The 27,055-nt window shown below is 45.1% G+C and overlaps 1 protein-coding gene across 2 annotated transcripts in view; it reads left to right on the forward strand.

The window, feature by feature from the left end:
• The first annotated feature begins 11,135 nt into the window (after positions 1-11,135).
• ARMH4 (armadillo like helical domain containing 4) overlaps positions 11,136-27,055 on the forward strand; it is a 94,307-nt gene continuing 78,387 nt past the window's right edge. The window contains exons 1-3 of one of the 2 annotated variants that reach the window (XM_077820591.1): positions 11,136-12,483; positions 15,576-15,824; positions 17,796-18,026. In XM_077820591.1, coding sequence (XP_077676717.1) covers positions 11,253-12,483; positions 15,576-15,824; positions 17,796-18,026 — 1,711 coding nt within the window. In that variant the 5' untranslated portion in view covers positions 11,136-11,252. The remainder of the gene's footprint in view (positions 12,484-15,575; positions 15,825-17,795; positions 18,027-27,055) is intronic. The other variant, XM_077820592.1, reaches the window with a different exon arrangement.

The raw sequence follows: 27,055 nt of genomic DNA on the forward strand, positions 1-27,055 counted from the left end.
AAGGGGAGGCCGCCAGCAGGCGGCTCCTGTGGGCACCGCCGAGCAGGGGCGTGCCCGGCCTCCGCCTCCTGCCCAATGCTGGAGCGGGGACGGACGCCTCATGAATAAGAAATAGCGCCGGGCTCCCCCAGCCCCGTTCCTCCTCCCAGCCCAGCCCCACTGGCCAGGCGAGCCGCCGGCGGCGGGATGGTGAGCGCTGGCGCGGGGCGCGTCCAGGGTGCCTTGGCGGTGCGGCCCGGCGGAAGGGACACGCGGGGCGCCGGTGAGAGGCGGGCAGGGGGGCAGCGCGCTGCGGCGGGGCTGGGAGTCGCAGGGGCTGGGGGCGAGCTGGGAGCTCCGCCCCGAGGGGCGATGGTTGACCGGCTCCCTAGAGAATAGATGCCGTGATCGGTGCAAGGAGGCGGGCCTGGCCGGCCGTGTGGTGCCCGGGGACGGCGGACCGCTGCGGAGCCGCCTTTGTGTTCCATGCATGCTGCTGCCTCTGGCCTCTCTCTGTGTGTGTGTGTGTGTGTGGTGGGGGGGTCCTCTCTTCCGCCCCCCCCCCTTCTCACGGGCACAGCACGTTCCCAGCACCAGCCAGCGCTTTGCTGTCGCCCCTTTCTCCTCTTTGATCCCCTAGCCCGTGGCATGCCGTGAAGCTGCCCATCGAATGGGCTTCAGGCAGAGCTCCGTTCCTTTGACTTGTAGACAAGGATGCTCTGGAGTGGCTACACTAGGCTGGCGGCTGGTGCCCCCTTCCCTCCCTCTGCCACTGCCCAGGGAAACAAGGCTATTGTTCGGAATGGCCACTAATCAGAGACCTGGCTAGGTGAGGGGAATGGGTAACCTCCCTGCTTCTGCCTTAGCCTGTTGTTGTGTATAGATGCTGTCTGAATGTCTATGGCTTGCAATGAGCCGAGTGCCAGGGATTAGCAGGGGAGCGGAAGGAGTTGGCACTTGGAGACTGTCAGGATAGTTTTTATTTTTGCATCCTTCTTGCCCATCTTGGAGCTGCTGTCCTCAGTGCAGATTGTCGGCTGTCACGGCATGCCCCGCCTGTCACTCACCGTTAACACAGCTGTTGGATTACCCTGCATTGTCATCTCACTTACATTTTGTGCTCCCTTTACAGGGGGGATTTTGCACAGCAGCAGATTTGGGGGAGAGAGAATGCTGGGAAAAGAAATGGACATGGCTGGTCTTTTCCTTTGTTCCCCTTATTGTTGTGTTGCCAGAGGTGTTTGTGTTTCTAAAAATGCTTTCCCCGCAGAGCCCAGCTTCTCCTTTAGCAGGAGTGAAATCACAATCCTGTGTTTATGACATCACAGTCTTTTGCTCTGGAAATAGCTGTGGAGTCACCAAAGCATTATTATGGGGTAGATTCTGAAACTTGGCTGTTTGGGTACAAAACCATGAAGAGCACAGATTACTGCTGCAAAAGCATTTTTAAAAAGGACCGAAAGTATTAGTTCTGGCTCTGTGACTGACTCACTGTGTGTCCTTGGGGATGGTACGTAACCTTTGTGTTTTGCAGTTTCCCTAACAGTTTAATAGGTATAATAATATTCATCTAATTTACAGCAAGTTCTGAAAATGAGCTAGTACTTGTACAGTACTTTTGAAAATGTAAAATTCTATATAAGTGCTAAGTATTATTAATAATATACAATCCTATTCTGCCATGCACTGATACCAGGTACTGTTTCCTGAGGCAGATTGGTCTCTAAGACCACCACAGGGTCAAGTAAGATAAGAATATAGACTGTGAGGAGGAAACCCTTTGTTTCAACACAACGGCTTCCGTAATTTGCAGAGACGAGAAACATAGGCTTTGTTTTGTAAAACCAGAGGTGGGTTGGATCTAGATTCTAATTTTATCTGAATTTATAATGGTCCAGGATGGTTGTGTTGGATAAAAGGTTCCAGTTTTTACTGCTCATTAGTAAGGAAAACAATAAAAAAAAACATGCCAAGGAAGCAGATTTATGTTTTATGTGGCAGGTAAGTTTTTATGATTGATAGATTTCCTCAGCATGAAACAAGGTGGTAGCAAGTCCAAAACAACAACTGATATTTTGCTAGCTGTCTCCAGCCAGCCTGCCCACCCTCTATCTCAGCTGTAATTTAACATGTCTCTGCTCATGCTTTCCCCATACCTTCTCCTCCCCCCTCTGATCACTCAAAAGAAAATGAACATAGAGGAGGACTCATCAGTTCAATTGTAGCTGTGGTGTGAGCATCAACATGAAAGGTGTAGAAAGCAAATGGAGATGTTGAGCTTTTTAGTAGCATGGTCAAACATAGGTTATCCTGCTCATTATCAGTCACGCAGTCAAGCAATGGTGGGACTGGCCTCTGTATGAGTAGTAGCATGGGGTGCCTTGCATGGTTGCAGGTATCAGATGAGGTGGTATGCTTTTTAATTTGCATATGTAGCACCTAGATACCAGTGACAGTTTGGACAGAGATGTTAAGAGCCAATCTATGAAGGAACTTGGCTTAAAGAGGACAGGTCTGGCATCTGCAAGAGAGAGCTCATCAGTTGACAGGGACCATGTTAGGAGAGTAAACCAGGACCTGCATGCATAGGGAGGTGTGTGTGGTGGAGAGACCCAGGGGTGCTGGAACAATTTTTATAGCAGGGGTGCTGTTGTTAGATACTATGGTAATCACGCATTTGGTGTTTGTTATTAACTACTTCAAGCCACGGGGTGCAGTAGCACCCCTAGTTCCAGCACCCCTAGAGAGACCCCGAAAAGCAGAGTGATCAGAATGATGACTCTGAAATGAAGAAAGAGAGAGTATCCCTGAAGCAGAGAGCACATAGCCCATAGCTGTTAGAGTGAAGCTTCAAGAAGAAGTGTGGAAGTTGCCCTGCATATTTGTCCATCTATCTGTATATAGATATACAGAGATAACAAAGGATTTATATAGATAAATATCTAAACATCATATATAGTCACTGACAAAACAAGATAATATTACTGTTTGAGAATGATACCATATGAGACATACTGTGCTGTTTTCCTTTTATTTTTCCATTTCTTTTAAAAAGACAAAAACTGCAATAAAATATACATTTAAAAACCACAAATGACCCTAGGAGATATGAGAAGGGAGGGTGGAGATGTCTCTGGCCTGGACCATTGTAGTGCAGATAGATGACTGATATGGAGGTTCTGTTTTGCTTGGTCTTTCATCCTTTTTAGGACAGATGCCTGCATAGAATCATAGAACCATAGAATATCAGGGTTGGAAGGGACCTCAGGAGGTCATCTAGTCCAACCCCCTGCTCAAAGCAGGACCAATCCGCAACTAAATCATCCCAGCCAGGGCTTTGTCAAGCGTGACCTTAAAAACTTATAAGGAAGGAGATTCCATCACCTCCCTAGATAACACATTCCAGTGTTTCACCACCCTCCTAGTGAAAAAGTTTTTCCTAATATCCAGACAAAACCTCCCCCACTGCAACTTGAGACCATTACTCTTTGTCCAGTCATCTGCTACCACTGAGAACAGTCTAGAGCCATCCTCTTTGGAACCCCCTTTCAGGTAGTTGAAAGCAGCTATCAAATCCCCCCTCATTCTTCTCTTCTGCAGACTAAACAATCCCAGTTCCCTCAGCCTCTCCTCATAAGTCATGTGTTCCAGTCCCCTAATCATTTTTGTTGCCCTAGAACTGGTAAATAAAGTAGCTTGTTTCTTGGAAAACTAAAGACATTTTGGCTTCTCAAAGATACATGTTTGATGCCATAGTGAACTTATCCATAGGGACACAGTAGATAGTCTTTTTCCACCCTCTTGCTGAATCTGATGGGCATGGTTGTTATTGGCTCCTTTTTTCAAATCTGTCTTATTTCCTTGGGATCTGGCTGGAAGCTGTCAGCTGTAAGAGCAGGCCAGCTAGTTCTAGCTTGTTGAGGTTTGTTTATCTGAACTAACCGGGAATGAAAGGTGTTCAGATGTGTGCTGTATTGGAAGACTGAATTGGCAATAATTTAGCATGAGGCGAAATACAGGAATTTGTCCATAAAAAATATGGCAAGAGTTAGAATTCTGTAATGTCAGACCACTGATGTGTATAATCCCTTGGCTTTTGTGTCCATCATAGTGGGTAAAGCCTTGGGGGCAGTGTGCATTAGCACTCCAGTGTTATGGAATTTGATTGCTGGCAATGACTCTACTGTGTGTTTTGCACATATTTTCATATTTATATTGAGGAGTTCCAGAGTTTTTCTCATATTCTTTTTACCAGTCAGCAGATGAATCACCCTGTTAAACACATATGGGATCATTCAACTGGGCAAAGCTGGTATAATCAAGCTTGCACTCAGAGATGTGGAGAGCTGTATACCACAAAGGTCATCCAGTGATTTGTCTGAAGCTGATGACTTGTTAATCCTCTTGTGCTTTTTCTACATGACACATGCAGTCACTTCAGTAACTTCAGAGCACAAGCGTAATCTTGAGACATGGAAGATGGACCAGCAGGGCAATTGTATTTATTCAGGTGTCTAAAAGCTTGATGCTCAGCCCCTGTCAGAATGTTTGCAATTGGAAAATATGGTCAGAACTTACGAAAGGCCAGAAAATAGCAGAGAGGATAGTTTTCCGTGGAAACCCCATCAGCTGAGATATTTAAAATTGGACTGGACAAAGTGCTATAAAATATATTGTAGGGAACAATTATGTAGTAGCAGGGGATAAGCTTTGATCCCCTAATAGGTCTTTTCTGTCATTAGCTTCTGTGATTCTCTGACAGCTATTTGCTGTTTGTTGCATACATCCACCAGCTCTTTGGCTATGCAGTGCGTGACTTTCCTGAATGGGGAAGTCATCTGTGATCTTCACTCCCCACCTGTCATCCCCAGCCCTGCTGTGTGAAAGTAACTGTTGTATTTGAGGGATGGGACTTTCTCAAAGCTGAATCTCAATATAAAACAAGAACTTCCTGACAGTGGTAACTCAGAACCTGTCATCACTCTTAAATAAAAAAATTGACTCTTCACGTATTGAGATTCACTTATGGGAAAAAGTCCATTTTAGTCAGCTCTGATAATTGCCTTAACACCACAGGGCTGGTGCTGTAGCCTGGCTCAGAGAAAGCCTAATCAACACTGTTCTTAAAACAGTGCTGCAGCTGGTGGTCTGTTTACATGAGAGCTCCTGACATAGCTTACACTTTCCAGCTTAGTGACTCACCCAAGGCTAGAGATGAAGTCAGTTTCAGGATCAGAACTCTGGAGTTCCTGGCTTCTAGTTGTACTCCCAGATCACTAGAGCACACCCCTCCGTCAGCTCATTTCCCTTGCTATGATCAGCCCCCTCCTGCTTCCTTCCCTTTTTCTTCCAGCCCAACTGATATAAACCTCTCATTTTACACTGCCCCACTGCCTCCAAGAGTGATTTCTCTGTTATGATGGTCCACCAGTGCCTCTTCAAAGAGAAGAGCTGGGTTTTCCCTCCAGACTAACCGTGTTGCTCAGCAATCCTGGAGAAGTTGCTGGGACTGTTTTAATCCCCTGATTCCTGTATGATGAAATGACAGCAGTGACTCTATAGTCAAGGCTGTAACTAGCTTTCCACAAGCAGCCTGATTTTGATTCCCCCTCAAATTCCTTTCTCCTGGAAGGTGTCAGCCTAAAGGGGATATTTTTGGCAAGACTTGAGGACATTCAAAGTGTTTGTGGGACTTGGAAAAATTCTTGTAGTGTATTCTTCTACCCTGTGAACAAAAAGCCTTTACTTTAGTCCAGTTATGGGGATGTGGTTAGGTCCTAATCAACAATGCAAACTTTAACCAAGTTGTACATGGGTCCCCTGACTCAACATGTTTGTAGGATAGATAGACCCTACAACAGCCAGAAAAGAGAATAGATATGTGCAAATATGTCCATGGCTCAGTGCAGCACAAATAATGAACTGCTTTGCAGTTGATTACTAGTTAAAACCTGAATTGGCTTTGCTTTAAGCTTTCCACAGTTAATTTATTTAATACATTACATTATTTTATTTAGGAGGATAGCCACGGGGATACTTGTAATGCTTCTTAGATGCAAAATCCAATCTAGCCTTTTTTTTTTTTTTTAAAAGCTAAGTCAGGCCTTAAGCTTTGCTTTATCTTCTTTGAAATGGGTCCTTGCTATCATTAATAAATTCTTAGGTCCCCAGCCCGCAATGAGCTCTGTGCCTGCAACAGAGCCCTGTTCAAGTCGAGAGATCTAAGTTAAATTCCTGGCTGTCACAGACTTCATGTGTGACGTGGGCACGTCAAACTCTCTCTGTGTGTCTGTTCCCATTTGTAAAGTGGTGATGATAATACTTCTTGTCTCCTACGCTTTGTCTGCCTTGTCTATTGAGAGTGTAAACTTTTTCAGGTGAGGGGCACTGTCTCTCCCTGTGTATGTACAGTATCTAGCACAACAAGCCTCTGATCTCAGTTGGGAACTCTATGTACTTCTGTAATGCAAATTATGATCATACTAAACAAGCACAGAATATCAACCACTTACGTGCTATTAGTGGTGGTGGTGGAAAAGGGGAACAGAAAAAAACTCCACTTCACTTTAATACTCCCAGTTGCTGGGAGTGGACTACAGGGGATGGATCCACTCAATGATTGCGGGTTCTGTTCATTCCCTCCGAAGCACCTGGCCTTGGCCACTGTCGGAAGACAGGATACTGGGCTAGATGGATAATTGGTCTGACCCAGTCTGGCCGTTCTTATGTTCTTAAGTAAATAAATTAAGAGTTTTTAAAAGTATCTGTAAAAATAATATAATTAATTTGAGGGACACAGATTAAAAGATGTATATTAAACCCACCCCCACACCTTCCCTTACCTGTTTTACAAAGAGTGCATTAGGCTATGTCTACACGGCGAGCTAGGGGTGTGATTCTCCTGCTTGCAGAAACATATTTGTGCAAGCTAGTGTGAGTACAAATAGCAGTATAGCTGTGGTAGCATGGGTAGCAGCAGGAGAGGCGTAGCTGAGCTATGCCAGTACATACTCTCCACAGGTTTGTACTCAGCACAGCTCAAGCTGTGCCTTCGCCATGGCTACCGGTGCTATTTATACTCGCACTAACTTGATGAGAGCTAGCATGAGTGTGTGTCCATGAGCAGGGAATCGCATCCCTCGCTCATAGTGTAGACATAGGTTGAGAGGGTTAAATTTGAAAAACAATTTACAAATCTAATTTTGCTTTTTGCTATTGTAGTATATTCGCTTTCTGAATTTCTTGCAGGGAGCACACTGAAAATACCTATGCAGTTGGTTTCTAGTAAATTTCATCTCCGGGTTCTCTTGCATTAATGCGAAGGTACAAAAATTGAGTTTCAAGCACTGTAAGGGAAGGTTTGTTTGATTTTTTTTTTTCCCCCTAAAATTATTTCCATTGAATTTTTTATAGTCCATAGAAATATTTCTGTATCTTATTTATGTGTTTATTTACAAACACTGCATTTTGAGTCAAATTTCCTTTTAAAAATCTTTTGAAAGGGCTGTTCCACAATCTCCAAGTAATCTTAGCTGGCAAGCCCTGGGGGGAATGAGGTGAAAATAATCTGTATTCATGCAGAAAGGCAGACACCTGCCATTAGGCATTATTGATTTTTTTAATTTACACAATATAATTTTGTGCATCTTTTAGTCATTTGAAAACACTAAGGGATTAGATTGCTAGATTAGCGATTAGATTAGAACATTCCCAAGCCTCAGGCTTTGAACAGGAAAGGGGTTTTGCCGTCCAGACAGTGAGGAAAGTTGCAGGATAGGAAAAGAGAAGTGAGGATTCAGCAGGATTGCCAATTCTTGTGATTTTTATCACAGGCCTCATGATATTTGGTGTTTCACTTAAAGCACTAGCTCCTGAGTCATGTGAATACGTAAGAACCTCAACAAAGTTGTTTCATTAAAATAAAACAGTTTCTAGCCCTCATGTGTGCAAAGAAAAGCTTGAAAATGTGATGTGAGTGCACCATAGAGGCTCAAAAACCAGAAGACAAATAAAAAAGATCTCCAAATTTGTTATTAAAAAAGTCCTCATGAATTGTAAGGCAATCTCATGATTTTTGGATGTTGGGGGTTGGCAATACTGGGGATTGTGGTATCCTTTCTAAAATTAAAAATGCATGCTTCAGAATACCGTAAGACCTGTAAGGTTACTCTTGTATAGTTGTCAGCACTGGCTTTCAAGGAATGTTTTAGACCTTAGAATCACTTCACTTTCCTTGATTGTTTTAAACATCCTTATAGGAGTGTGGGTGGGAGGAAGGGAGAGGCGTGTGTTTTGTGGTGGTGGATGTAGATGATGTAAAGTGAAGAAGATGATCATGGTTGTATATTGCAAAGATAGTCTGAGAATTTAACTAGTAATTTCCTGGCTTTTTAATGGTTGTGTTAGTGGTCTATGCACTTAAGAATCCTTAACTAGTTTTTAACTGTTTTTTTTACTTTTCCCTTTGGTGGAGTCTGAGTACTGTTATTATATATTTGCCTTGTGGTAGCACCCATCAACCCCAGTCAGGGCTCTATTATACTGTACACAAAAATGCTAAACAAAAATACAGTCCCTGCCCCTAGGAGCTTAGCATGTGATGATACACAATAGATGGATGCAACAACAGAGAGAGGAGGGAACATAAGATAACAGTCCAATCTAGTATAATAATCAGCTATCTCAGCACAGCCACCAACTGCCTAGCCATTTTATATACACATGTACAAGTGTGTCTGTATTTTTTAATATATAAAACCACAAAATACTATGTTAAAAGAACATTATTAAGTTTGTAAAGTCAATCACTCAAAAGTTAGGAAATGCAAGAGCTAGGGGTGTCTGTGCAATCTTCATGCAGCCCCCTTGGGTGTATGCATTATGATAAAAAGAAAAGGAGTACTTGTGGCACCTTAGAGACTAACCAATTTATTTGAGCATAAGCTTTTGTGAGCCTCAGCTCACTTCATCGGAGCTGTAGCTCACGAAAGCTTATGCTCAAATAAATTGGTTAGTCTCTAAGGTGCCACAAGTCCTCCTTTTCTTTTTGCGAATACAGACTAACACGGCTGCTACTTTGAAACCTGCATTATGATAATTATGTGACTATATAGTATTTTTTCCACAGGGCCCCAGCCTTCTTGTTTATCCATTCACAGCCTCCCCTCCACCCATCTCCCACTTGCAGGCTCCTTGCCCCACCAGTTCCACTTTCTCTCCCTGCCCACTTCCAGTCCAAGTATCACCAGCCTCCTTTTTCCAATCTACTCTTCTCCCCACTCTGAGGCTGCCTCTTGTCCCCTTTGCATTTGAATCAGGCACCTTTCTCTTCTATGCTCTCTGGGTGCCAGCAGAGGCTCATTGAGAACTCAGGAGAGAGAGGTTCCCTGCTGTCTGTTCCAGTGCCTGGCCCTGGCCCCATCCTGGCCTGGAGCCAGTGGTGCAGGAACAAAGGATGTTGGGGTTGCTGCCTCACCCCGTGGCTTGAAGTGGTATTAACAGACACAAAATACATGGTTTCCATCATCAGCACCCCCACTATAAAAATTGTTCCAGCAACCCTGCCTGGATCACCCTTTACAGTGGAAGTTCAGCTTTGCCCAGGACCGGCTCTAGGCACCAGCAAAGTGAGCACATGCTTGGAATGGCACAATTCCAGGGGCGGCATTCCGGCCACCCTTTTTTCTTTTTTTTGGCTTGGGCAGTTGCGGTCTCGGAGCTTGGGGCAGCAAATTTTTTGCTTGGGGGGGGCAAAAAACCTAGAGCTGTCCCTGGCTTTGCCCCTGTAGCTCCGGGTTGGAGGGAGCATGCTTACTCTGTCTGTGGGGATGTCCCACCATGTACAGTCTGGTCAACCATAGGAGCTGAGAGAGGCTAGCTTGCTCAGTGAGGACCGAGTCTTTAAAGGTTTTAGCAGCTAAAATACAGGGAGTCTCTACTGAGCTTATACGAATTGCAATTTTTTTTCAAAGGCTTATAGCTTGGCCAAATTAGGGTGGATTTTTACGGGGCCAGCACAAGGCACATATCTGACACAGAGGCCAATTCCTGCTCTATTTCACGTCCCTGCTCCAAAGCCTCAGAGTGCTAGAGTTTCTCAAAGAAAAAGCCAACAGGATGTTTTTTACATGGGGAAAACAATGCATTTTTCCATCATTCTCAGAAACAGCAGAACTATTTTGGCTGAAATTTTCCCAAAAAATTCATCTTGAGGCAGACACCTGGCATGTCAAATTTCAGCCCAAATGGTTAAAGTTTGGCAAAATTATAAGTGACTGAATACAGGTCTGATAAAGGGAAGTGTCTGGCAACCTTCAAAATAGGCAGCACTACCTGCTCTGCCTATTGTATATATAACATTTCTATATTTCAGTAGGTCAGATTAGGATTACTCTTCTGTCACACAGCATGGTGGGCATGTGTATACATACGTAGACATGTGGCCTGCTAGTCTGCAGGAAATTTTGTAACCAGATATCCAGAGTATATTTCACCACTGTATCCTGTTTCTGGGAGAACAGTGATACTTAGCACCTAGATAGCATTTTCTATCTTCAAAGTGGTTGTGATACATTAAGGCCTGATCAAGCAAAGAACGTAAGTATGTGCCTAATTTTAAGCATGGGAACAGTTCCACTGAAGTACGTGGGGTTACTGACATGCTTAATATTACACACATACTTGCGTCCTTTGCTGGATCAGAGCCCAATTGGTTAACCTTCATTACACCCTGTGAGATAGGTATATATTGTATGCTGAGTGTGTCAGTGTCAAAACTGGCTGAGAACTCAGGAGTATATGTCTCTAGGTACTAGAGCACGCAGGAATAAAATGAAACCCAGAATGCAGCAGGAATGAGTGAAATAGGTCGTGTTTATAGCAGGGATGGAAAAAAAGTCGTGTCAGTTCCTGACTGGCATCCTCACCACAAATTACCTTAGAGACTATTAACCTGTCCCATTGTCAAGGTGACCCACTTACCTGCATTTATCTTAATTGAATATGTTAATTTGAAGCATGTAAAAGTGACTCATTCGTATATTGTATTTTTCTTTTCCTAGGACTTACTTTCTGAAATGATCAACTCTGCACACTTCTGTGCACATCTTTCTTCCGATATGAGCAGATCAATAGGATTTCACATTTGCATGGTCACATGCAGCATCCTGCTCAGCTCCACCAGCCTGCAATGTCTAACCTTTCAGAAACCGGAGAAGGACACAGTACAGGTCCAACACGCTGCATTGGCAGGGAATGGGCTAGAAGACAAGAGGATGAGAATGCAAAGCTTGGAGAATAACTTAGGCCCTTCTGAGCAATCAACCAGTGTTGCTGTCTCAGAAGAGCCATCTGGATTGTTGTCAGAGCCATCTGGGACTTCATTAAACAAGATTTTCACTGCTGAAGGAGAAACACAACACGCAAGTCTTCGTGATAATCTTTTCATAGGCAGTAAGAGCCTCGATGTTTATCCCCCTACAGTGTCAATGGTTGTGGCAGATGAAAGTGAGTTCAGTCCCACTGGGCCAAGCAAAGAATCAAGTGAAAATGGGCTATTAAAGGCCATGCTAACTACAGCATTGACTACTCTCAATCCGGACATTGAGGCTGATGTGCTCAGTAGTACTGTGTTCAAAACGACAGTAGGGGGTAGCACAGAGACAGGACATAGTTTTATTAGTGACCTGGATAATCACTTTTTTAGGATGGATGCTATAGAAGAAGGGAAGAAGGCAGATGGTAGTTCTGACCTTTCAGCTACACCCCAGCTTAATAATAAAGAATTGCCCACTCTGCATCCCCGAAGCCCAAACTTAGAAGTGGTGAGTGAGTACCCCACAAGCCCTTTACTTTTGGCTCATCAAACCGCTGATTCTGAGCCTGGAACACTGGGGCCAAATGTAGGGAGCCCTTTGCAGTTGACAGATGCCCGTACCTCTGTCCTCACTGCGAAACAGACATTTGTATCCACTGATGCCTCCCTACATTTGGAAACAAAAACGGACAGTGGGCAAGGAAGCTTAGGAGTGGCAGCTAGTGCTGTCACAGGTGCTCCAGCTGTCTCTGTACTGAGTGATGATTGGGATGATACAAAATTAGGAACTATAAATCAGGTAAGAGGCTCAAAGCATGAGGAGAAAAAACAGAACAATGTGGTAGCAGAACCTCCTTGGGCAACGGGAGGAGAGGATGATGAAGATGATGTGAAAAGAGGCATGCCGTTTACACATGCAACAACCATGAAACTAGAAAAAAACGTGTATTCTGGGCCAGTACAGGTGTCAATGCAGGGGGAGGTGATGCCAACAGTTTCCACTGGCCAAACTTCTGTTTATCTCACACGTCCCTTGGCAGAAGCTGAAGTGACTGCTGTAAACACAAAGGAAAATACAGAACCAGTCACAATGGATGATAGGAAAAGTGTCTCCTTGTCATGGCCAGAGGCTGTTACTATGACGGACACAAAATCGAATATCTTCCTTACCCTGGGAAATTCATTAAAAGGTAACTTGCCTACCCACATCGAAATAAAAACCTACGCTTGCCTTCCAACATGGGTATTGGGAGAAGCACCTTTGTTATTCATTTGTCTCCTTAAAATCGAAGAACAAAAGCGAACAAAGATGGCTTTGATTTATAGCTAGAGGCTAACCTGCATCTGCAGTATAAATGTTTAAAGGGCTGCTGTTATACGTTTTTGTGCCTGCTATAGCTATGAGTAACAGCTAAGATTGCTAGAAATGAATGAAATGACTAAATATACTTTTTCTGTGCATTTTGAGTTTTTGACAACACCTTGTGTATAATCATAGAATCGTAGAACTGAAAGGGAGGTCGTCTAGTCCAATCCCCTGCAATCATGGCAGGGCTAAGTATTATCTAAACCATCCCTGACAGATGTTTGTCTGACCTGCTCTTAAAAATCTCCAGTGACAGAGATTCCACAACCTGCCTAGGCAATTTATTCCAGTGCTGAACCACCCTGACAGTTAGGAAGTTTTTCCTAATGTTCAACCAGTTTCACTCTTTTGTTGATGATCAGTTCAAGCCTCCCACACTGAAGCGAGATCACTCTCATGCACTGAGCTGATATGTATGCTCTACCTCATGCCCTGGGGAGAAAATGTTTACCAGTAACAGAAGCAGCAAAGCTGAAGCTGAAAAGGCAGAAGCAGATAGACACATGGGGGTTAAGGCTGTGCCCGAGTGTCTGATGAACTTGCTCTCTATGTATAACCATCACTGGGGGAGGAGAAAGAAAAAAGAAATATAAAAACTGTTTTAAGGAGACTTTTAAAAATTTCTGTGCACAGGACACCATTTATATATTATCAAAAACTTGGGAGGGGGGGTTTGTTAGTAAAAAATTTCAAGTTGACGCTGTCCCTTTTGTGTGTGTGTGTGTATTCCTGCATTCACTGTTCCATAAGGTAGGAACTTCAGAGCTCCTACTGGGGCCACTCAGTCTATGGACCAAATTCAGCCCTGGTGTAAGCAAGTGCAACTCCAGTTGGCTTCCAGGGTCGTACCTGTCTTTAAATTGTGTGATGGCTGTAAACTTAAACTCAAGTGCTGGGGGTGTGAACACAGTGAACCATCTTCAAGCCAGGCACATCTGTTTCTGTAGTGAGTTTTAGCTGTAGCCTGTGACTTTGTAGAATCTGAAGGCTCAGTGCAATGATTCCACTGGAACAGCAAGAGCAGGTTAACGGAGGGCCTGGAGCCACTGATGTTGTCTTAGATGATGTGGGAATGGAAGAGTTGTTGACCTTCAGCCTCTTCATCCTGGAGCAATTGCTGCTGCTCAAGAAGTTTGCAGACAGCTCAGAATTCTGTGATCTGGCTCAGATTCATAGGCAGTTTATGTGAGCTTGCAGAGAGCGCCAGGCTCTGGTTATAGGTTAGAATTGAGTCACATTGGGTAAACTGGATGGGCAAGGTATGCACAGAAGTAGACTATGCCTTCCCTGGCTCTGTGCATAGCAGTTCCTCACAGCTGTAGTATTTATATTCAAGAGGAAGTAGGCAGAACAAGCAATGTGCCACTGACGTGGAAGAGTATTTTAAACCATACAAAACTGAAAATGAGAGAGAAAACAGATTCCTTCCATGAGACAGGGCAACGGTGCTTTTTCATGCCATGAACAGTGGATGCTGCTGCTATTATTTGTTGTTGTTGTTGTTATTTTATTTCTTAGTATTACCGTGGTGCCAAGGAACCCTAGCCATGGGGTAGAACCACATTGTGCTAAGTCCTTCCTACCTCAAGATGTGAAAAAAACTTCTACACCCCACCTCTGTGCCTGGAAAACAAAACAAAGACAATTTTTGTGTTTTGATTCTGCTTTTATAGGAGTTTGTTAATCCATTACATTTAAGGCTAAGATTTTGTCTTGCATATTTTTAGTAAAAGTCACCGACAGGTCACGGGCAATAAAGAAAAATTCCCAGGAGCCTGTGATCTGACCATGACTGTTTCTAAAAATATGTGTGACAAAATGGGGAGCTGTGGAGTCCCCACAGCGCCCACACCAGCTGCAGGGGCCCTGGCTCTGAGCTCAGAAGGCCCCTACCACCTGTGGGGGCTCAGAGCTCCAGGGTCCCCTGCTGCCCGTGGCTAGGAGATCCAGGGACCCCTGCTACCTGTAGCAGCTGGGAGCTGCGGGGTGCCCCCCATGCCCACAGCGGCTTGGAACTGTGAGGGGGTCCAGCTAGCAGTGGTTGCCAGGAGCTACGGGGTCCCCCCGCTGCAACTCAGAACTCCAGGGTGCCCTTGCCACCTGCAGCAGCCGGGAGCTATAGGGTACCCCCCAGTGGCAGCGGCTCAGAGCTCCTGGTGGCCCCACTGCCCACAGTGGCCGGGAGCTGCGGTAGCCCCTGACAGCTTGGAGCTCCGGGGTCCCCGCTGCCTGCCCCGCAATTCCCAGCTGCTGCTGACAGCGGGGCCCCTGGGGAGGTCTGAGCCACTGTGGGCTGAAGTCACGGAGGTCTCTGGAAGTCAAGGATTCTGTGAGTTCCGCGACCTCCGTGACAAAATCGTAGACTTCATTATGTTGTACAGTCACTGTGAATTATTGCTCTAAACTGGTTCCTTTTGTTTACTGCTCTGTGGATTATCTCAAATAATAGAGTTAGTAATGTGTAAAAACAATACCTGTGGTGATGTTTTGTTTTGTTTTAAGGTACTTCTTCCAGAATTGGGGGGGGGGGGGTAATACATTTTTGAAAGCTGATTATTGATTTTTTTCTAATCACTTAGGGTCTGATTCTGCCAACCTCATTTACACTGAAGAGTACTTTAGGTTCCAGTCCTGCTCTGAGCGCCTCACAGAGCTCATTGCAGGCTCAAGGCCTTATTTAGTTATTAGATGCATTTATCTGAAGGGCGCTCCATGTGGAGTAAGGGTGGCAGAATTGGACCCTTATAGGATAGGGGAAAAAAAACCCCATTAGTTGCTCCCATTCAATATTTCCTTCAACTCTTCCTTTTTGCTTTAAATTTCTTAAAACTTTTTCGGATAGGGAGGTCCACAATTAACATACAAGAAATCGGTGATAATTTTCAAAATCAAAGCTGAAAAACGTTATTGCCATAGGTGTTACTCAAGAGACGATGACAGCCAGTCAAGGAACTGATGCCACCTTGCCAGTCATGACACCAGCGTATAGTGCTGGACATGAGACCACAAGTGACGCAAGCGTGACAGAGGAAGAAAGCAAGGGGGCAACCCTGATACCGACTGTTTCTAATGTAGCCCAGCTGTCGAAAAAGTCAGAACACTCAGCCACTACTGTCTCCTTTACTGCCACCCATTTGTCTGTTGCAAAAACCCTAGATGCCGAAGGTAGGGTTTTCTGCTTTCATTTCTCTACACGCTTTACTTTTTTCTTTAGGATAAATAAAATCTTACTGGTCTTGTTGTTCCTGTGCCGGAAACAACTTTAATTCAGATGCCTCCTGCTGCACATTATCAGTTCACTATTTTCATTGCAAAACAAGCTTGCCCTGCTTGACTATTTGTGGTGTATTCTCCTCCTCTCCATGGATTGGTTCTGTTGTTCTGGGGTCCTGGCTCCCCTACAAAAATCACAATGTTTGTGTAACCTGGCTATGGCCAAACTATGTTGTCTTGCCACTGTGACTGGGGGAAAAAAACCTGTTTGAAATCATATTAGAGAACCAGGTTTTAACCTTGGTAGATACCTAGACTAAAACCTGGTTCTCTAACCTAACTGATTTTTCTTCTCCTCGCAAGCACGAATCAACCATCCTATAATATGCTTTAGCCACAGCTAGGTTTAAATACGGTGATTTGGGAGGGGGCAGAATGATACCAGAAACTTCAGCTAGAGCAGAAGGTGGCTGCTGGCTTTGGTGAGTGAGAGTTCAGGGAGCACCCTATCCTTGTGCTCCTCCCTGGTTGCCAGTTCATTTCAGAGGCATTGGCTTTTGTCTTCCACTCCCTAAGTGGCTTGTGTCCTTGCTTCTCTAGCCATCACCCCTCTTATATGTGTCAGGGGATGCAGGCCTCTTGGCAGCGTTACGGGCAAGGAGATCAAAGGCAGCTGAGTTGGAGTTCGTGGGAGTCAGATGTGTCAGATTATTCCTACCTCTAATGCAGCCACACAGAGGCCCAGAGGGACGTAAGAACTGCCCATGTCTTCTGTGTAAGTGCTGCCTCAGTAGTGGCTCTGGATGCAGGGGGAAGAGCAAGGACTCTGCTCCTGACAATCTCACCCACACACTAATGGGTGGGGAAGGATGGAGAGTGAGCAGGGATGTGCCTCTCACCTGCCCTAGTGCAGCTGGGAGCTCTTCCTTGGACAATATGGTTACAGTCTCTCCTTCCTTGGGACTGAGCCCAAAGGGATGTGAGACTAATTACTAGCCTTTTGTTGTGGGGAATTAATGAAAGATCTTTATCTCTGGCAGGCATTTGATGGGATTTTCTTTACTGTATCTGCTTGCTTTCCTGATAGACCTTCTAAAGCCTTTAGGGCTGGATTCTGGCTCCCCCAGAAGCACGCCCTGGGGGTGGTATAGAGCTGCAGGAGGACGTCTTGCTACCTCCGCCAGAATTCCTCCTGACATCAGCCAGGGAGTGCACACCCACTGCATCAGAAACTCTGTCACCCTTGCAAAGAGCACGGTCTAGGTTCCCCTTCACACCAAGCTAGTACTGCAAAACTAACTAACTAAAAATCCAGCCAAGGCATAAATACAATAGAAACCACTTATAATGAAACACCACCAATGGCAAATCTAGCCTGGGAGTCTCCTTTTGCTTTGGTGCTCTACAGTGTGAAAACTGGCATTTGGGTCAGAGTGAGATTGTTCAGTCGGAAAAAAATGTCTCCTTTCTAAAAAAAAATAACTCCTTTCTAAGAGTTCCACTGTAATTAATTTGCTGATAGAGTTTAATTATAAGTTCATCATCCCTAATATTTTATCTGGGCAATAAACATTTAGATCTGTCTCTTGGTTCATAACTTTATTTGTGCCTCTGAAGTGCTCCGATCTTGTCTCAGTGTAGTGACTGGCATCCCCAGAAGCAACATAAAGTAAAACTAACAGAAGGCTTCTTACAGGAGATCTCCCACACTCAGAGAGCTGTCCCTTGGGGAGTACTGGTTTCATTCATTGCACCATTGTACAGAGAGCTTTGTGCATAAATGGTAACGGAATTTAATAATTCCTTTTTCTTTAAAGTTAAGCCTCCCTTTAAGAATGAATTCTTTAATAATTACTGGTACTCATGCTGCAGGATTGGTCTGCAACAATTATCTCGGTGGGTATTTATGCTTCCTATTTTCAGTCGTTTTAACAGACCTGGTCACTGTCTCAGATGAGGAAGCAGTCACTGCTCTTCCCGAATCCTCAGAGACCCTCGCTGGAATGAGAATGCAGGTGGAGGAGCTGACCAGCAGAACTGCGACCCTGGCAACTCCAGCTTTGATGGCATCTTCTGTAAGGAGAACTGTCGTTCCATCTGTGAGGCGGATTAGCACAGCTGTCACCTACGGATTGGACCGGTTGGAGTCAGAAGGTACACGTGCTCTGAAGGCTAGCATGCAGGCTGGTTTGGTGTGAGATGGTGCACCTGGGTTAGGAGGTGCTACTTGATTTTTCTTCACTTTTGTAATTTTGACTGGGAGACAGATCTATGTACATTTCTTACCGGTGCAAATAAGGAGAAACAGGAAAATGTTTCCCCCTTTCACAGGGACACAATGGACAATTAACACTGTGCATCATGCCTCTGAGCATAATTATGGATTTGGATAGAACTGTATGCTGGAAAAACTTGAGGTGGAGGAACATTCCACTAAATCCCAGTAGCGCTTGTTATTGGTAATGATAACCAATGGTACAAAGGCTCATGTTGGTGCCTCTGTCTCGCATGAACAACACAGTGACCATAAAAATGTATTTAAAGCTATATTGAAGCAATTTGAGACACCCCCCCCCCCATATGGAAACCCAGAGTCTTCCACAAAGAGATGCTGTTAACGCTCCTGAACAGCGTAAGGAGAAAGAGACCATCTTGAGCGCTGGGTGCCTCGCAGTTCGGGGAGAGGGCGGCATTTTAAAAGATCCATATTGGTGCAACGAGAAACTAGTTAAGTCTTGAAGAGCAAGTGCTGCCCTTCAGTGCTTAATTTGTAATGAAAGGGGCTCAAGCAATTTTTTTACTTTCATAACTGGTGCGGCAAGCCCAGAGGTGCCGGGGCTACGAACTGCCGAGCCTAGAGATGCCGGGGCTCAGCCCTGGCACAAATGAAGCACTGCTGCCCTTCCTCTGAGCCCACCCCTTATGATCGCCTCCAGCATTGCTCCCCCTCGCCCCTTCCATGGCATCCGTTCTACCCGCTCCTCTGCCGCTCTCCATCCTCCCTTTTTGATTCCTTGATCTCTGCCTTTCCTCTACCCTCACATCCTTGGCTCCCCTCTCCCACTGTTTGGACTGCCTCCCGCAATCCCAGGCCTGTATCTCCTCTCCCCTTTGCTATCTCTGCTCTTGCTGTGCTAAGCTCTGCCGGACGAAACATTGTGACTGTGCCGTCATTGTCCCTTCAGCTCTGATTAAGTCCCCAGACCTCTCCAGGAACCTCCCTCCCTGTCCTTCATTCTCGATCCAGGAACTTCCCTCATTACTTTAAAGACAGGACTGACGCCATTCAGGAGGCATGTACCATTCCCCTCTCCAGGCTGTTCTCCTTCACTCCAGTCTCCCACATCTCCTTCCTTTTGTCTCCTTCAGCCCTTTTCCTTCCCATGTTCTACGCTATCATGATCCATCCCTTCCCTTGACCTTCTTCCCAACCCCCAGCTTTCAAGCGTGTTTTTGTTTTCCCTACTACCATCCCGTCTCCCATCTCCTGTTTACCTCCAAGGGAATCTGGCCTGTTTTTAGCAATACAAAGTGTAGCGTGGGGGGGAGTGGAGTTTAGGAAAAAGAACAGGGGTTTGGGGGATGGTTAAGGGGTGGAGTATTTAGGGGAAAGTGAGTGGGTTTAGAGTAGGCAGGGTGTGGTTAGGGGAGGAAGGTTCAAAGTGGATCTGGAACGACTCATTTCCAGACTCTTTAAAAGTTGGGGGTCTCTTGAAGCTGTAGAATTTTTGTCCTGTGGGAGGGTGTTTAACTGCACTCGGATCCTTCACTCTGTCTGCACAGGGATAAATGAGCCTGTTTTCTGCTGTAAGAGAAACCCTTTCTGTTGGGCTCCCGCCTGTTCCCTTTAAACAACCCGAGACCTGTCTCTGTTCTTATAACTGAATGAGATACTAAGGTCCTGAAATGCATTCATTCCAACTAGGGATACGCCCTTTTGTCTGCAAGAAAAAAAAAAGTTTAAAGGACAAGGACCCGCCAGCCATCCTCCGGTGAGTAGGCTGCCTCATGCAAGGTCATCTGGGGCTCCATCCTGCAATATGCTGAGTATGCTAGTTAGTGGCTGCGCACCTTCCAGTGTCATTGAAGTCAATGGGAGTTGCGGAGGGTGCTTAGCACTTTGCAGAATTGAGCGACAGAAGCAGAGGCTGGGCTTTGCCCCGTGCCCAGTGGAGGAGAGCAAACTACAGACAAGCAGCACGTTAATATAAAAAACGGGCAGTTTAAAAATAAACTGCATATGGATGGCGATGGAGGGGAGAGGCTGAAGTGCTATGAATCATAGCACAGCGTGTCAGCGTCAGGGATGTTAATGGCCGTTTTAAAACTCAGCCCTGTTTTCAAGGCAACGAATGAATCTGTTGACCTTCGGCGTGCCATTCTCTCCTTTCTCAGGACTCTGTTGGGCTGGAGGGAGAGTCAGTCGGGTTTTAACTGTAGACATTGGACCAGCTTGTATTTTCGTAAATGTGGTACAGGTGCCTAGTGCAATGGTTAAGTGGCACATTAAATAATTCTGTGAAATGCCAAAAGCTGTGGTATGGCTGTGAGTTCACAAGCATAGGAGTCAGGAAATTTCCACCTATGAGATGTAATCCCTGGCTTCTTTAGAGTCAGTGGTAAAATGTCCATTGACTTCCAAGGGGGCAGGATTTCATCCCGATTCTCACAGCAAGTAAGGCATAGGTAGTGTTTTGCTTTGCTGTGGGTCAGATCCTCAGATCCTTTGCTCACTCACACCAGGAATCCCATTGATGTCACTAGGACTAGCTGTGCTAATAAGGGGAGTAGGATTTCATCTATTATATGGTATGGGCCTGAACTTGCACCCGTTGGAATTAATGAGAGTTTTGTCCCTAACTTCAATGGGACCCTGTATATGCAACTTCACTGAGTTATAGCCAATATGGGAAGCATAACGTTGAATATCTTGATGTTTGTGCAAAATCAGAGCCCCAGCAGTGAATTAATGGCTTCAGTTTAGTTTCCTTGCTCTGAAAAGAAAACGCCAGTGTCCGGTATGGGACTGGGCACTATCGAGCACACAGCTGAACAATGTTTTTTTCTAAATTTTCTTTGTGCCGAGTGAGCTACAAACTCCACTACATTTTTGTCCTTGGGCAAGCTGAAACTTTCTTTTTTCGGAAGTCTTTTTACACTGTATTGGGTTGAAAAGAATAAGGTAGTTTTAAAGTGACGTTTCAGTAATACACATCCAGATGGAACACACAGGCAAATATCACAGTGGGTTGAGGACCTATTAGCTTTCAAGAGTTTGAGTTAACAACCCAACCAAGTTAGAAACCCAGGATAGCAGGAGCCCCTGCCTCTCCCGGCATGAGCCCCTACACCCATCCCCTGTAAGGAGCCTCAGCCCCTGAGGGAAACCCCTTCCATCTCCTCCCAGGCTCCCCTCCCTGCTGTCTCGATGCTTCCTTGGGGGAAGGGACTTTAGGGTCTTCCCTTCTCTGCCCCACAGCCAGCCCTGCTCTCCCACCCCCTGGGCAGTGGGGGCAGCACAGGCTTCCCTTTCATCCCCCTCTGCAGCTTCTTACTGGGCCTGGCTGCTGGGGGCTCATTTTAGCACCGCCAGCCCTCAGGACCTAGCTCTCCGCAGCCAGCGCCTGCGCCCTGGACGTACAGCTTCCCGATCTCCCCCAAATGGAGCCCCTGGCCTGTGCCTCCCCCCCAACCCTGGCTCCTTACCCTTCCCTGCTGGCTTGAGGTTTCCCATGGTGCCCAGAGGAAATGCCCAGAGGAATTGCCGCAGGTTCCAGCAGGAGGACCTCGCAGGCAGAACAGGACTTGGGTGCTGGTCGTGCTCCCTCCAGAGCTCTGGTTGCCTCCGCCCCCACCCCTCACTCTTCCTTGCTGGTTTGAGGCTTCCTGCTTGTCCCTAGTGCTGCCAGGCACTACTATAGGTTCCGGCAGGTTGAGGGCCCAAGTGCAAGTTGCTTCCTGCCACGTAAGATTCGTGGTAGGTACCAGAGTAAAGGGAACACTGCAACTGAATGTGGCTCTTTGCAACGCACATACAGTTCAGATTTCACATGCTGTGGTCCTGGATGCCTGCTCAATGCACTGTGCCTTGTGGCTCTGACACCGTGAGAAATGTACAGGGTTGGGGGTTTAGCCAACATGCTGCCAGATGCGCTGGGCCACTTCTCAGACCTGCTTTTAAAACAGGAAGGGACATGCATCTTTCATAGCTCCACTAAGGTGCAAATACTGCCCCTCTGACAGTGGGGGCTCCCCTGGCAGGAAAACGGATACAATTCCACTGTGCAAGAGGGGAGAGGATCCCGAGGCCTGGTACAGAGCTCAGCACCCTAGGGGTTCCCCTGCATACCAGCACAAAGGGGGCAGGTATGGGTGGAATGTATAGGAATGGGACTAGAGTATCCTCTACTATGCAGATCTTCCCATCTTTCCCCCTGCAGAGGGAGCATGCCCCAGGCAGCCTCAGAGCTGTAGCACTGTATGCAGAGTGGCTCTACAGACAGAGGAGGCAAGTATTTCTCCCCCAACTCTTGCCCGTGCTCCCTGGAGCAGGCCAGCATACAGCCCAATACCTGGGCTGTGCACTGCTGTGCAGGATTATAATGGAATGCACCTGTACATTGGTGCATGCTGTTCTGCTTCACTCATTCATGCCATCTCTGTTCTGTAGCTGGTATTTTTCAAGTCTAGCCAAGTGTACATTCCTCAATGAGGACTACACGCATGCCAAGTTTGATGTTTTAAATCTCATCTGCTTCAGTTCTCCATGTGCAAGAACAAGTGCTTGAGATTTCTGTTTAAACCCCCTCCCACCCCAGCCTCCGAAACCACCCAAACCCCTTTTATTTCACACTCTGGTCATTCAACTGGCTCAGTCTTCTACACATTTTTCCAAAAAACCATTTGTCTCTGAGCTGTGATTAAGCAGGAGAAATTTCTCCCCAAAAGGTCATTTAATTTGAGAGAGAGGAGCGTATACATTAATGAAAAGCAGAGGCTTGCAGTGAAATTGCTGAGCCCTGGCTATAATGGGCTAAAATCTGCTCCCTTACAGCCTTGCAATCTCATTAAAAATTTAAGTGAGGTCACAGGGGTGTAAATAGGAAGGGAGTTTGGCCCAGTGTGGTGAACTAGCTCCACCCAGCTTTTGAAAAGTCAGAAAAAATGGGCAAGATCCAAATAATTTAAATCAAAACAGACAAATGGATTAATTATTAAAAAGCTGTGGATACAGATTTTTTCATTTCTCCCTATTTATTAATGCTACGTAGAAGTGGGAACCGCAGTATTTTTGATACACACTTGGCCTCTGCATCCTTTTCAGCTTTTATCAGCAGATGGCAATACCCCCCAGATTTTTCTGCTTTCTTGCTGTATCTCGTTCCAAGATCTTGCAACTGAAAATGAGAGCACCTGTTTAACAAAAAGACCGCTTTCAGAGCAGCAGCCATGTTAGTCTGTATCCGCAAAAAAGAAAAGGAGTCCTTGTGGCACCTTAGAGACTAACAAATTTATTTGAGCATAAGCTTTCGTGAGCTGTAGCTCACGAAAGCTTATGCTCAAATAAATTTGTTTAACAAAATGTTGCATCAAAATAAAAGTTTGTATTATTTCCCAAACCAGTGTATTGGTGTTTTTTGTTTCTCCCCCCACATCATGAATGTGACTAAAGAGAACATCTCTGCCAGGGGTAAACCCAGCCATGCCTCATTTTTCTTAGCGAGCTGTGCAGGAGGTGAGGGGATACCCGGCATTCAGTTAAGAACATAAGAATGGCCATACTGGGGCAGACCAATCATCCATCTGGCCCGGTATCCTATCTTCTGATAGTGACCAATGCGAGGTGTTTCAGAGGGAATGAGCAGAACAGGGCAATCGTTGAGTGATCCATCCCTTGTCGTCCACTCCCAGCTTCTGCCAGTCAGAGGCTTAGGAACACCCAGAACATAGGGTTGCATCCCTGACTATCTTGGCTAATAGCCATTGATGGACCTATCCTCTGTGAACTTATCTAATTCTTTTTTTGAACCCAGTTATACCTCTGGTCGTCACAACATTCTCTGACAATGGGTTCCATAGGTTGACTGTGTGTTGGGTGAAGAAATACTTCCTTTTGTTTATTTTAAACCTGCTGCCTATTAATTTCATTGGGTGACCCCTGGTTCTTGTGTAATGTGAAGAAGTAAATAACACTTTCTTATTTACTTCCTTTACACCATTCATGATTTTATAGACCTATATTATATCCCCCCATAGTTGTCTCTTTTCCAAGCTGAAAAGTCCCAGTCTTTTAAATCTCTCCTCATATGGAAGCTGTTCCATACCTTTAATCCACCTTTTCATGTTTTCTTACTATATGTTCCATTCTATGCATCCGATGAAGTGAGCCGTTACCCACGAAAGCTTATGCTCAAATAAATTTGTTAGTCTCTAAGGTGCCACAAGTACTCCTGTTCTTTTTGCGGATACAGACTAACACGGCTGCTACTCTGAAACCTGTTCTTTTCTGTACCTTTTCCAATTCCAATATATCTCTTTTGAGATGGGGCAACCAGAACTTCATGCAATATTCATGGTGTGGGCATACCATGGATTTATATAATGGCATTATGATATTTTCTGTCTTATTATCTATCCCTTTCCTAATGGTTCCTAACATTCTGTTCTCTTTTTTGAATACCTCTGCAAATTGAGCAGTTGTTTCAACAGAACTATCCACAATGACTCCAAGAACTTCCTTGAGTGGTAATAGCTAATTTAGACCCCATCATTTTGTATGTATAATTGGGATTATGTTTTCCAGTGTGCATTACTTTGTATTTATTATCATTGAATGTGCCATTTTCTTGCCCAGTCACCCATTTTTGTGAGATCCCTTTGTAATTCTTCGCAGTCTGCTTTAGACTTAACTGTCTTGAATAATTTTGTATCTTCTGCAAATTTTGCCACCTCACTATTTACCCCTTTTCCCAGATCATTTATGAATATATTGGACAGCACTGGTCCTAGTATAGATCCCTGGCGGCCACCACTTTTTGCCTCTCTCAATTCTGAAAACTGACCATTTATTCCTACCCTTTGTTTCCTGTCTTTTAACGAGTTACTGATTCATGAGAGGGCCTTCCCTCTTATCCCATGACTGCTTACGTTGCTTAAGAGTCTTTGGCAAGGGACTTTGTCAAAGGCTTTCTGAAAGTTAAAATACGCTATAGCCACTGGATCACCCTTGTCCACCATGTTTATTGCCCCCCTTAGAAAAACTAATAGATTGGTGAGGAGTGATTTCCGTTTACAAAAGCCAGGTTGACTCTTCCCCAACAAATCATGTTCATCTACGTGTCTGATAATTCTGTTCTTTATTATAGTTTCAACCAGTTTGCCTGGGACTGAAGTTAGGCTTGCTAGCCTGTAATTGCAAGGATCACTTCTGGAGCCTTTTAAAAAAATTGGTGTCACATTAGCTATCCTCCAGTCATCTGGTACGGAAGCCGATTTAAATGATCGGTTACATACCACAGTTGGTAGTTCCGCAATTTCATATTTGCGTTCTTTCAGAACTCCTGAGTGAATACCATCTGGTCGTGGTGACTTATTACTGTTTAATTTATCCAGTTTGTTCCAAAACCTCCTCTGTTGACACCTCAATCTGGGATAGTTCCTCAGATTTGTCACCTAGAAAGAATGGCACTGACATGGGAATCTCCCTGACATTCTTTGCAGTGAAGACTAATGCAAAGAATTCATTTAGCTTCTCTGCAATGGCCTTATCTTCCTTAAGTGCTCCTTTAGCATCTTGATCATCCAGTGGCCCCACTGATTGTTCGACAGGCTTCCTGCTTCTGATGTACTGAAAAAATTTGTTGTTTTTAGTTTTTGAGTCTTTGGCTAGTTGCTCTTCAAATTCTTTTTTGGCCTTTCTAATTCTACTTTTTACACTTGACTTGTCAGAGTTTGTGCTCCTTTCTGTTTTCCTCAATAGGATATGACTTCCAATTTTAAAAGAATCTCCTCTGTCATTCCTGTGTATTTTGTACCCTGGTATCACCATGTCCCGTTGATTATCATCATTCCACCAAGTTTCTGTGATGCCTGTTATATTAATATCCTCATTTAATACCAGGCACTCAAGTTCACCCATCTTAGTGTTTAGACTTCTAGCATGTATATACAAGCACTTATGAAATTTGTCACTTTTTAGCTGTCTGCCATTATGTGATGTAATTGGATCGGGCTCTTTTTCATTTGACTGTTTCTCTTCAGTTCCTATCTGTACTTTCTCAACCTCTGTCCTCTCCTCTTTACTAAGATATAGAGAATCCCTGTTTAATAGAGCCTCCCCTATCGGATATCTCTGTACAAATTGTGTGTGCCTCCGTACCTGTTGGCTTTCTCCCTAGCCCTTAGTTTAAAAACTCCTCTGCAACCTTTTCAATTTTACATGCCAGCAGTCTGGTTCTGTTTTGGTCTGGTGGAGTCTATCCTTCCTGTATAGGGTCCTCCTTTCCCCAAATGTTCCCCTGTTCCTTGTAAACCTAAACTCCTTCTCCCGACACCATCCTCTCATCCGCAAATGGAGACCGTGCAGTTCTGCCTGTCTAACTGGCCCAGTGCACGGAACTGGAAGCATTTCAGAGAATGCTACCAAGGAGATCTTGGACTTCAGTCTCTTACCAAGCAGCCTAAATTTGGCCTCCAGGACCTCTCTCCTACCTTTCCCTATGTCATTGGTACCTACGTGTAGCATGATCACTGGCTCCTCCCCAGCATTGCACGTAAGCCTGTCTAGATGTCTCGAGAGATCTGGAAAATGATCTAGCAATTAAAGATTGGCCATTTCTAGGTGAACCTCTAGCACGAAGTGTTTAAAATGTTAATATTTGGCTCTTAACTGAGCTATTCATTGTTAACACCTCACTCGAGCCATCCCAGCTGTAACAGATACACCAGTCACTGATAAGAAGGAAGCCCTGAGCCCTCTCTACTTCCTGGGGTGTAGTGTGTATTTTAATTTATCAACTTGTTCCAAAACCTCCTCTGTTGACACTTCAGTCTGGGATAGTGCCTCAGATTTGTCACCTGAAAAAGAATGGCTCAGATGTGGAGATCTCCCCCACGTCCTTTGCAGTGACAAAGAATTCATTTAGCTTCTTCACAATGGCCTTGTCTTTCTTGAATGCTCTGTT

This window comes from Eretmochelys imbricata, chromosome 6 (genome assembly GCF_965152235.1).
Source record: "Eretmochelys imbricata isolate rEreImb1 chromosome 6, rEreImb1.hap1, whole genome shotgun sequence".
In the NCBI taxonomy this organism is placed as follows: Eukaryota; Metazoa; Chordata; order Testudines; family Cheloniidae; genus Eretmochelys; species Eretmochelys imbricata.